This window comes from Cynoglossus semilaevis, chromosome 17 (assembly GCF_000523025.1).
Source record: "Cynoglossus semilaevis isolate Cse_v1.0 chromosome 17, Cse_v1.0, whole genome shotgun sequence".
Classification (NCBI taxonomy): Eukaryota; Metazoa; Chordata; class Actinopteri; order Pleuronectiformes; family Cynoglossidae; genus Cynoglossus; species Cynoglossus semilaevis.
The window spans coordinates 13,232,919-13,244,332 of record NC_024323.1 but is presented as its reverse complement, the minus strand read 5'-3'; the positions used below and the strand labels follow the sequence as shown (position 1 = coordinate 13,244,332).

General features: G+C 43.4%; 3 protein-coding genes and 1 long non-coding RNA gene across 11 annotated transcripts in view; 3 read left to right on the top strand and 1 right to left on the bottom strand.

Moving 5' to 3' along the window:
• Window positions 1–11,414, top strand: part of LOC103393431 (RNA binding protein fox-1 homolog 1) — a 363,631-nt gene that overhangs the window by 300,585 nt on the left and 51,632 nt on the right. The gene's annotated exons all lie outside the window — the stretch shown is intronic.
• amdhd2 (amidohydrolase domain containing 2) lies at window positions 1,015–6,582 on the top strand. Of its 3 annotated transcripts, none has more exons than XR_003052446.1 (12): window positions 1,015–1,321; window positions 2,035–2,139; window positions 2,537–2,673; window positions 2,779–2,918; window positions 3,190–3,244; window positions 3,398–3,610; window positions 3,964–4,052; window positions 4,128–4,272; window positions 4,398–4,658; window positions 4,766–4,867; window positions 4,967–5,223; window positions 6,448–6,582. XR_003052446.1 is itself a non-coding variant. In XM_017040396.2 (12 exons), exons 2-12 carry the CDS (start codon window positions 2,057–2,059, stop codon window positions 5,044–5,046), a joined length of 1,221 nt encoding a protein of 406 aa, XP_016895885.1. In that variant the 5' UTR covers window positions 1,046–1,321; window positions 2,035–2,056; the 3' UTR covers window positions 5,047–5,898. The 3 variants fall into 3 exon arrangements, 2 of the variants coding, with proteins under 2 accessions (XP_016895883.1, XP_016895885.1); XM_017040396.2 differs by lacking the exon at window positions 6,448–6,582 and having other exon boundaries at window positions 1,046–1,321; window positions 4,398–4,505; window positions 4,590–4,658; window positions 4,967–5,898; XM_017040394.2 differs by lacking the exon at window positions 6,448–6,582 and having other exon boundaries at window positions 4,967–5,898.
• LOC103393473 (serine protease 27-like) lies at window positions 6,445–11,228 on the bottom strand. Its single transcript, XM_008330453.3, has 6 exons — window positions 11,124–11,228; window positions 9,112–9,132; window positions 8,334–8,496; window positions 7,894–8,162; window positions 7,229–7,365; window positions 6,445–6,801 (listed from the first exon to the last, which is right to left on the bottom strand). The coding sequence occupies exons 1-6, from the start codon at window positions 11,176–11,178 to the stop codon at window positions 6,502–6,504; spliced, it is 945 nt and encodes a 314-aa protein (XP_008328675.1). The 5' UTR covers window positions 11,179–11,228; the 3' UTR covers window positions 6,445–6,501.
• LOC112488428 (uncharacterized) lies at window positions 9,152–10,427 on the top strand. The gene is made up of 2 exons (XR_003052456.1): window positions 9,152–9,700; window positions 10,170–10,427. It is a non-coding gene; the product is annotated as an uncharacterized LOC112488428 (long non-coding RNA).

Genomic DNA, 11,414 nt, shown 5'->3' with positions numbered 1-11,414 from the left:
CTGGTAGTGTCAACTGAACGACTTGTTTCGCTCTGTCTTCACAGTTCACAGGTCAGGTGACCCTGGCCACAGTGGTGATGATGATGATGATGGTGAAGATGATGAAGATGATGATGAAGATGTCTGTTTGGTTCAGACTAAATCCAAGTTTAGTTCTGACACAGATTCAGTCGTGGATCAGGTGAAAATCAGTTTCAAAAACTTGATGAGGTCATTGATAATGTTGCAGAAGTACCTCAGCTGTCGTAGCACTGCCCCCTGTTGGACTGAATGTGCTTATTCCACCTCAGAATGGCATTTTTTTAACATATTTCTCCCAGTGTTTCTAAGTTGGTTTGTCTCAATCAGACTGAACCAATTTTTATTATTTTGTATATATTTTTTTATTTCTTTTAGCCAACAGTAAGCTCTTTTATAATAAACACTATATTATATATTTTTTTACTTGCAATTATTCAAAATACAAAAAAAAAAAAAATATATATAAGAGAGTATATAAAAAAAAAGTGTTATGGTTGGGCAAAAAAAAAAAAAAAATATATATAAAAAAAAATAAAAATTGGTTCAGTCTGATTGAGACAAACCAACTTAGAAACACTGGGAGAAATATTTTAAAATATATTTTTTTACTTGCAATTATTCAAAATACAAAAAAAAAAAAAAATATATATAAGAGAGTATATAAAAAAAAAGTGTTATGGTTGGGCAAAAAAAAAAAAAAATGTTAATGAAATGTCCATTGAAACAGAGGCTTTATTTGAAACGTTATTAGTGTTCAGTGCCAGGAGCTTTATTTACAATTCACATCATTAAATCTGCGCCCCCTGATGGAGGGACCGAGGACGCAAATGTTGAGTTTTATCTCCACCTACTGGTTAACGCCGTGAGTTATTCAGAAACTGAAACAAAACACTCGTTGGTGTTAAAGTAAAACAAAGTACTTCATGAGAAACACTAATAATAATAAAACCACGTCATAACCGACAATAACATTCAAATCTGACAGTCGGTATCTCTTCTTCTTCTTCTCCACTTTCAGTTTGAAACTGTAAACTTTACCGAGTCAGCGGATTTCTTATCAGCTGACTGCGGCTCCGCTATGTCACGTGACTTCATCCTCTTCCTGGGTTGGCCACGGGTTCAGCGGTTTTTTTCCTATAAAAACATCAACATGGTCCAACATCTGCAGCAGAACAGGAGGGAAAACAACAAACCGCCAAAACCCACCGGACTTTCCTTCTAGTCTTTTCTATACTGCGTCACTTCAACGGACGTTGGTGACGAGCCTCGCTGGACACGAAGGTTTTGAAACAGCAAACGAGTAAGTGACGTTCGGTTCGGTTCTGTTTGACGGCCCGGTTTCGTGTAGGTTTTTTCAACGTTAGGGTTCGTAATGTGTAGAACAACTGTTGTTGGAGAATCCTTAAAGAGACCGTGTGTTTAAGGAAGCGTTGACCGGTATGTGATAATCGGTGATTCCGGTTAAAACAAAAACAAAAACAACAACAACAACAACAACAACAAAAATTTTTTTATCAAAACGACGACTAAAAAAAATAAAGAAATAAAGAAATAACGTGAATGTGTCAAGTGTCCTGCCCCGGCTCTCAACTTCCGGCTTAAAAAGAAATGAAAGAAATAACGTGAATGTGTCACGTGTCCTGCCCCGGCTCTCAACTTCCGGCGCTGCTAAAAAAAAAGAAAAAAAAAAAAGGCCAAAGTCTGAACTGTAGCCGAGTCATTCTGTGATAAAGTGTTGAATATTCACTCACTTTCTCTTTGGACTTTGGTGAGAGAGATCCAGTGTTTTTTTTAAAATCAAAGTCAGATTTTTTTTTCTTTGTTAATACAGATATTATTTTAAATTAAAAAAAATCAAACGTGTCATTGACTCTGACTTTGTTTGAAATCCTTTGTTTTAGATTTTTGTCACTGTCATCTGACATGACACTTGGTGTTATTTTCATACATTTTCTCTGTGGACTTTGGTGAGTGATGCTGGGCAGTTGAATACGTCTCCCTCTTGTCCCTCAGACAGGCAGACATCTCTGGGAAGATGCCGTCCAACAAGTCGGTCTCCGACGCTCCCATCACTCAGTTTGTAAACTGCAGAATCCTCAGAGACCACAAGCTGCAGAGGTACGAGTCCCGGCACGGTGTTGTAGATAAAATGAGGTTCTCGGGACGGGTCACAGGCCGTCAAACTTCACCAGCGGCCGAGGATGGAAAATGTATATTTATTTAAACTGTGTGTGTGTGTGTGTGTGTGTGCACGGGGGGCCCCTGGGGGTGCGAGAGCACAGGATTTTAGATACAGAGGGTGTTTTTTGTTTCCAACAAGTCGGTCTCCGATGCTCCCATCACTCAGTTTGTAAACTGCAGAATCCTCAGAGACCACAAGCTGCAGAGGTACGAGTCCCGGCACGGTGTTGTAGATAAAATGAGGTTCTCGGGACGGGTCACAGGCCGTCAAACTTCACCAGCGGCCGAGGATGGAAAATGTATATTTATTTAAACTGTGTGTGTGTGTGCACAGGGAGGACCTGTGGGTGCGTGAAGGCAGGATTTTAGATCCAGAGAAGTTGTTTTTTGATGAACAGGGTTACGCAGACGAGCAGGTGGACTGCGAAGGCCAGATCCTCGCCCCGGGGTTTATAGACGTCCAGATTAATGGTAAGAAATAAAAATTAACTTTTAATTGGATAATAATATCTTTATAATCTCTATATTTATCAAAGACAGCCAAAAGTCTACCATCGGAGCACCTTGTTTTTCCAGGAGGATTCGGCGTGGATTTTTCTCAGGACTCCCAGGATGTCGCCGCTGGAGTTTCCTTCGTGGCCAAGAATATCCTGGAGCACGGCGTCACCTCCTTCTGCCCCACCCTGGTCACGTCACCCTGCTCCGTCTACCACAAGGTCAGCTTCATTTTACAACACTGAGTTAACCGTTAGCCGTTGCAGTGCTAACCTGAGGCGCTAAATCTGATGTTTGATGTAGTTTTGGTGAATTTGATCTACGTCAGCTTCCTTTCACCTTTTCTTTTAACCATTTGTCTCTAAACTCTGTTTTTATTTGATAACTTCGTGGCTCACATTAAACAGTAAAAGCTGAACTATTACCCATAGAGACTGCCACTAGGAGGCGTTAACCCTTCTTTTGAAATTTTTTTTTTTTTTTTTTTTTTAGGTTCTACCTCAGGTTAAAGTCCACAACGGAGGACGTCATGGAGCTGGAGTTCTCGGTGAGTGCACCAGTCCAGCGCAGTAGCATCTCCATCACCAGCCGTAAAGGGCTGCCCTCTACTGCTGAAAAGTGGAAGATTAGTTTGAATTTTTACCTTTAGTGAAAGTCTCTGCCAGTCTAGCACTCTTTAACTGGACATGTGACCCCCCAGGTTTTCACCTCGAGGGTCCCTTCATCAGTGAGGAGAAGAAAGGAGCCCACCTTCACAAGTACATCAGATCCTTCAAGTCTGACCCGGTTCTGAAGCTGAAGGAGGTCTACGGCAGTCTGGACAACGTTGCCGTGGTGACCCTGGCCCCAGAGCTGAACGGCAGCCAATTAGTGGTGAGGGAGCTGTGTGGGAGGGGCATCACCGTCTCGTTAGGTGAGCACTGTTTTTAATAAAAATGCTAACATATTTGCCGTAAATGATAGCACAACAAAACCTAGCGGTAACGGCCACGTTATTAGTAAAACTTCCACAAAGAACAAATAAAGTTCAAGCAAAAACTAACACCTGATGTTAACTAAATATGAACTAATGAAAATGAACTTTAGCCAAAAGGTTGCTAAATGTTAGCCACTAAAAGGCATAAGGTAAAATCAAAATATGAAGAATGACAAGAGTAAAATGTTTGACTAGAAAAAAAACAAGAGAAGATGTGACGTGAAAAACGGTCGCCTGTTTGGATTTTAGTGGCTTCACTTCCTGTTTTTACTGATGTTCCCGTCACGTAGGACACTCTGTAGCGAACCTGTCTCAGGCGGAGGACGCGGTCAAGTGCGGCGCGTCCTTCATCACTCATCTGTTCAACGCCATGCTGCCTGTGAGTGGGACACACCCGTCCATCCCAGTCCACGTCTGTGTCCCTCCGTCTTGGTGACCGTTTGTTTTCCATCAGTTCCACCACCGGGACCCAGGAATCGTGGGCCTGCTGACCAGCGATCAGATTCCTGCGGGAAGAACCGTTTACTACGGAATGATCGCCGACGGCGTCCACACAAACCCAGCTGCGCTGCGGATTGCACACAGAGCGCACCCTGCAGGTAGACCACTGAACATCCTTGTCACATTTTACCGCAGAACTTTCCCGTTTGAATCCAGTATAAAGCATGTTACAGCTCCCCCTGCTGGTCAGATCTCTGACTTGTTCTGACTTGGATCCCTGTAGGTTTGGTTCTGGTGACCGACGCCATTGCAGCCATGGGTCTTCCTCCGGGCCGACACACTCTGGGTCAGCAGGTCATCGAGATCCAGGGTCTGCACGCTTACGTGGCAGGTTGGACTTTCACTGGCTGTGTCTCACACACACACACACAGAGACACACACATTTACCAAACACAGAATGTTTTTGTCTCTCAGGTACAAAGACGCTGAGTGGAAGCATCGCCACCATGGACATGTGTGTGAGACACTTCAAACAGGCGTCAGGTGTGTGGACGTGTACGTGTACGTGTGTGTGCTGAGGAGTAAAAGAGTCGCTCCAAAACACTTCAGTTGTGTTTGTGTGTGTGTTATTTGTGTGTGTGTGTTCATAGGCTGCAGTGTTGAAGAAGCTCTAGAAGCTGCTTCTCTTCATCCTGCTCAACTTCTAGGAATTGAACACAGGAAAGGAAACCTGAACTACGGCTCAGACGCAGGTCAGAATCTGCTGAACACACACACACACTCATGGATCATGGTCGTCTGTGAAGACGTGAAACACAGACACTTGTTTTTTTTGTTTTGTTTTTTTTCAGACTTCACGCTGCTGGACGACCACCTCAACGTCAGCGCCACCTACATCTCAGGAGAACAGGTTTGGAGGAAAGAACGGTAGGAAATGGGCAACATTGGTGCCTGCAGAGGGCGCCATTTCTCACAAAACCAGGAGCATACCAACCGTTGTCACTGTGAACTCTCAGAATCCACACGTGATAAATGTGTTGACAGGAGAGGAAGGCGTGTCTTCAGATGAACACTGATTGGTTCTCGCTGTTTTCTTTGTCTTTTTCAGGTTTGTTTTTCTGAGGTAGTTTTTTGATGATATCATTTTTTTTGTCACCTATATATATATATATATTTAATTCTACGCTAATCAATATTGTATCTAAGGTTAAATACTTAATTAATTTTAATACATTCTATGGGTTCTTCCCGTAAACACATCCTGCTGCTGTGGCTTCAGATGATTGGCCCGGTCACTGTAGTTACTTCACTACTGTAAAAATGCAGATTGCACATCACATTTTTTCCAGGTATAATTTTAATGACATTTCTGTCGAAACAGTGTCAGACATCTATCACAGTAGGAAACAAAATCATTGGAGGTAAAACGGTTTAGGCAACTTCAAATTCAAACATTGCTCTTCCTTCATGGAATCAGAACATTTTCACAGACAAACGTCACTGAAGAAAAAAAGAAAAAACACCCAGACATTTTACAAACTGAGCTCAAAAACTAAATTTGGTCGCAAACATTCTTTGGTTTGTGCACTAGTGTGCCTACTACAGACAGAACACGCCTGATGCAGCGCCCTCGTTTGGCCGATACACTATACTACATCAATTACAGAGTTCTGTTTCTTTCATGCATTGATTTACATATGGGCACAATTCTTTTTCATACAATTTATATAAAATGACTATGTCTATGTGTCTTTTAGTTAAATAAATCGTAAAAAAATAAAAATTTGAATTGTTTTATTTTTTAAACTTTACTTAAAACAAGCAGTGCAATTACTCTGACTCTAAACTGCCAAGTCAAAAACAAGGAAAAAAAAATAATTCTACTTCATATGGAGTCGTTAGTATTGTTTTCAAAATGTTGAAGCACTCGTATTTGTCACTTGCATAATCCATTCTTAATTTGGAGGTGACAGGAAGCCTTAACAGGACAGGAAGTGTAAATGATTAAAGAGTTAATTAATTCTGGTTAACGTTCCAGATAAATCCAGGATTTAATCCCATCTAGTTATAATACATCACAGGTTGATTAGTTATGTAACGGTACATTAATCATAGACAGTATTTTAGCAGCAGGTTGAAGACATTATTTCAAGATGTGCCTTTAAGTAGGCAGCAGTCAGCCGCTAGGGGGCGACACGTGGTTTTATAATTTTTGTAAAAAGTGATGATGATCAATGAATCTGCCACTGCCAAGTGTGTGTGTGTGTGTGTGTGTTTCATTGCCTATGTACTTAACATGGGCAACAATTGAATGTATTTAATTCCGTAACAGACGATGAAAGATGAAGCTGCTGTAGAGACAAACAGAAGGTCAGTCTCTGACCTCCTACGAGAGGATGAAGACAGTGAAGAGGACAGGTGGGACGGACAGTAGCAGCGTGAGGGAGAGGGTGGAGCTTTGGACGGCAGCATTGGTTCCACCATCACTACCGACCCCGCTGCCCTGGAAGGTGACGTAGCCTGGCCGGTTGGTGGTGACGTGGCTGTTGATCCAGCTCTGGTATGAGGACACACGGGCGTAGACTCCTGGCGTGTTTGGCACAGCACAAAGTCTTCCAAAGCTCACCACTCCAGCCTGGACCCAGGTGGCGCCCGTTTTACTCACCAGGGGGCCACCGGAGTCACCCTGCAGGGGGCGCACACTGAAGTCAGCATAGACACTTAACACTTTTTTTAAAAGTTTTTTTTAGCAAAATAATCAGTGGATAACAAAGGCTTGTCTCTGTTCCTATAGGAGTAAGAATTGACCACCAGGGGGCAGGATATCGCCTTTAATGTTTCAGCTTAGCAGTGTCCAGATGGAACAGACCTGGACGCTGTGACGATACTGACTATAACTGTATACAATCTGTCGCTCGGTTCCACAGTGTAGCAGTTAGCACGCCTCCCCAGAGAGTCCTGGGTTTGATTCCCAGAGGAACCACATTCTTGGCGCCTTCCAGGGGCATCAATCACGATTATTATAAAAAACTTTGTCAGCTCGGCGAGCGGGTTTATAAACACCTCTCCAAAACCAGACTCACTGGACCTGGGTTTGCAGATAAAGGACTCACCTGACAGGAGTCTTTTCCTCCCTCAGGAACACCAGCACAGATCATGTTGGCGGTGAGAGTGTAGGTGTCGCTGCACTGACTGGTGGACACGATGGGAATGTTCACTTCCTGGAGTCTCCCTGGGAAAGTGAGGGGGACTACAGGGGAACGGAGACTTTAGAGGCAAAACTATACAACCAGCTCTTGGCTTTCAGCAACAAAACCATCTTTTAATGATGTTCCTGTATTAAATTGGAATCTTCTGTTTGTCTCCATATATGGACTTTCAAAAAGGCTACTATCCCTGCCCCCCCCCTCCCCCCCCGCCCCTGTGTGACCCTGCCCATTGGAAGATGTAATGATAAAACACAAATGTGAGTAATAATCAGCGAGTTCAAAGGTTTAATGCAACGACCCGGCCAGGTTCATTACTGTGACCACCACTATGTGGCGCTGTAGCCGTAGAACTCTCTTTACCTGCCTTTAAAGCGGTCTGTTGTGTATCGCTAGGCAACGGATGAACCAATCAAAATGATGAAAATCTCTGCAGTGAAAAAACTGCAAATTTAAATGTTTGCACTCGTTCCAAATGTAAATATTTTCCAGAGGTGACCTCTGAGGTCGTTGTGGAAGATCTTAGGTCTTTAGGTTTTCTTTTGTGTCTGTTCGACAGCCACCGTACTCACCGCCACTTCGTATGTTCCCCCAGCCGGTGACCCAACAGGAAGTTCCACCTGTAAAGGAGCTTCCGGGCGCCGCCAGGCACACGGGTCTGATGTAGTTTGTGAAGTCCACCGTGGACGACAGTTTCAGTAAACAAATGTCGTTGTCTTTTGAGTTTTTATCATAGTCTGGATGTTTGATGACCTCCTCCAGACCTCTGGACACCTCGTTCAAGTTCAGGCCCTGTTGGCTTTCACGCCCCAGGTAAACCACCCAATCAAATGTGCTGGTGCTGCAACAAAAACAACAAAAACAAAACTGATACCCGATAACATGTACACATCTGATGAGTCCATGAGGAGAAGAAAATGCACCACAAACAAAAAGCCCTGATTCATGAATGTAGTTTGAGCGAGCTATAAGACTTTTCTCCTCTTTCTCTGCGGACAGGAGAACCACTCACTCTTCAAAACAGTGAGCAGCAGTCAGGATCCACCGGTTGTTGATGAGCGAGCCTCCACAGACATGGCTGCCGGACTGGTGCAGACTGACCTGCCAGGGCCACATCCCTGCAGATGCATCCTCACCGCCGACGATTTTGTTGTTGAGTGGTGCCGTGCCACAGACTGGAGGGAGAAGAAGAACGACCGCAGATAAGTTCACACACTGTCTCACAGGAAGTCCATGCAGAAGACCAGTGATTCAAGGGTCAACAGTCAAATGGTTTCCAGACGCCACAGTCTCAGACTTTTGTTTGAATTTGAATCATTATGACTAGGGATGTACAATAACATCAGCCAATCTCCAAAGAATCGTTATTGAATTTTCCTCCAATAATGAAAACCCGATATCGGAATGCCTGGGTTTCACCAAATGATGTCTGCTCTAAAAATAGTTTGGGGGATAAATGGCTGTATATTAAAGTGACTAGAGTCACTAGATGGCAGCATTGTGGCTAATTATATTAATTTGTTTTAATAATCAGGGGATTATACACAGAACTCATACAGTGGTTTGTACAGATAAATAAATAAACATTACCAGACCTATATTGGTATTGGTTGATATCGTAATCGGAAGTTAAGTCTTTGGACAAATATCGGCTAATATTCAGACAGGCTAAAATCACTGGTTTTCTCCACGGACTTTGGTCAGTGAGCTTTAATCATCGACTTCCCAAATGATTGTTTTGTGACTTTGATGAAGTTGTCATTGTCAGAAGAACGAACAGTCGAACTCACCGTCTGACTGTGCCTGGTTTCCTGCAGGAGACATAGACCAAACAGACCATAAATGTTATTTTCAGCATTTGTTTTCCTTCACACTCTGTGAAGCCTCTGTGACCAATGAACAGGTGAAGGAAAAGAAACATGACGACAAACTGAAGACACACAACTTTGTCTTTTCACATCACCAAACACCAAGGAGGTGATGTCACTCTGTCCTGAGCTTACACGCACCCCCCCCCCCCCCCCCCCTTACACACAGACGTACAGTCACACACCTAAACTCCCCCTTCACTCACTCACACACACCCACAGTCGGAGACAGACTGAACGGACTGGTTTTGTTGCTCAGTGTGACGGAGACACAAACAAATGAACTTGATGTATGAATGAACTTTCTTGGAAGGTGCCTCCTGTGCTGTTGTCTTTACAGAGAAGTCGGAAAAACACCCAGAGTTTCCCAGAGACTGGGTCGCGACCCTCAGGTGGGTCGCAAGGGTTTTGGGTTTTTTTTTTGGGGTTGTCACGGTCATCGCATCCAACAGCTGTCTGCATCCAACAGCTGTCTGCATCCAACCTCAGAATAGCTGCCAGTTTAAAAGCTGTGAGTGTTTAAAACTTGAGTAACTAATTGTTCAGATAGAGGTCACTGGATCGACAATAAAATATCCTCTTTGATGTTCAATACTGGTCAAGTCCACCTTTATTTTGTGATTTACAAATGATGTCCATTGACTTGGGTCGCGAAAGTTTGTGACTTTTTAAAAAATGGGTCCCCAAAAAAACAGTTTGGGAAACTCAGCTTTACACTACAGGCATATTAACTACGAGGTCTGGAGTTGAACCCACATCCTGCCCTGTGTGAGACCCCAGCACTGCCTACTGAACAACAGCCAAGTGTAGTGTAGTCAGGCCTTGTTTGGTCCGGTCCAGTGGTTCCTAACCACGTTAGATCGTCAGGTGTAACCGAGGAAAATGATGCAATAACGATTAATTGATTTGAAAACTGTTATTATTATGATTATTATCTACTGTTAGTAATTTTTCTTTGTTTATCCATGTGCCATTTACAGGTCGACCAATGAATACACGGCAGTAGACGGCTATATAAATCCTCCTCTGTTGTCTCCAAACTGGCTACTCTGGATCTTCTGGTCTTTGGACGCTCTGTGGTTTTACGTGTTTATTGACACACAACACACAGAGATCGAGGCCTGTTGATAGTGACCACTCCCACTGTTAGTCCTGTCACCAACCACTGTGGTATTTTTCTAGAACCTTTCTGTTCTGTTTCTGGGAAGCTGCTTTTAGTCGCTTTAATCTGAATGATGTAAAAAAAAAAAAAAAAACCCAGACTCCTCCTTTAAATATCTGATGATCTGATAGTTCATCAATCTGATGAACAAAACTCCCCGGCTCTGAGTCACCTGTACCTACAGCGACATCGGCGCTTTGCAAGTTTAATAATCACTTCCTTTTCGACACGGAAAGAAAAATGCAAAGTTACAGGCGTTTCTTTGTTTACTTTTAAATCCCTCCTGGAAGTGGTTTCCCCCCAGAGAAGATGTTAATTTAAAAAACAAAACAAAAAAACCCTCCTGGAAGTGGATTCACCGGAGAAGATGTTAATTTAAATTTAAATTTAATTTAAAAAACAAAACAAAAAAAACCCAAAAACAGTCAGTTCTGGAGCTGAGCTCAGGTTTTAAACACATCAAATCCTTTAACTGGACATTAGCTATGAATTATAACAAAGTGGTCACCACTGAAAATGTCACTGTTTCCACTCTGTAAGTTGAGTTGACAAACTAGAGTCAGTGTTCAGAGACAGTACAGACCGCAGTACAGACATAAATATTGGGTCTTTAGTTCGGATGAAAACTTGGATCAACACATGGATCAATGACCAATACAAAGAACTTTTTAGTTCCCTATACATCATTAGAATAGACGTCCGAGCGACCCCTCCTCCTGCCCCCCCCCCCCCCCCAGTAAACGTGTTGATGAGAAGCAGAAGGGACTCTCACCTGTCACCCTGAAGCCCAACAGAATCACAGCACACAGCAGCCACCTCGCCTCCATGCTTTCTTCTTCACTCTGCCTTGTGTGGAAACCAACAGCAGTGAAGTGGAGGGGCCGGCCTAATCACCTGTCAGGTAAGTTCTCCGCCTTCCACCAGCATAACCACTCACATACCACGGATGCTTTTTTTACCACCAGCACAAACCACACCAACGCCGTGAGGTCAACACACCCGACACTCCGCCCACGCCGACTCCGACGAGTGACAACACAATCATCACAGTGACAACAGGGAG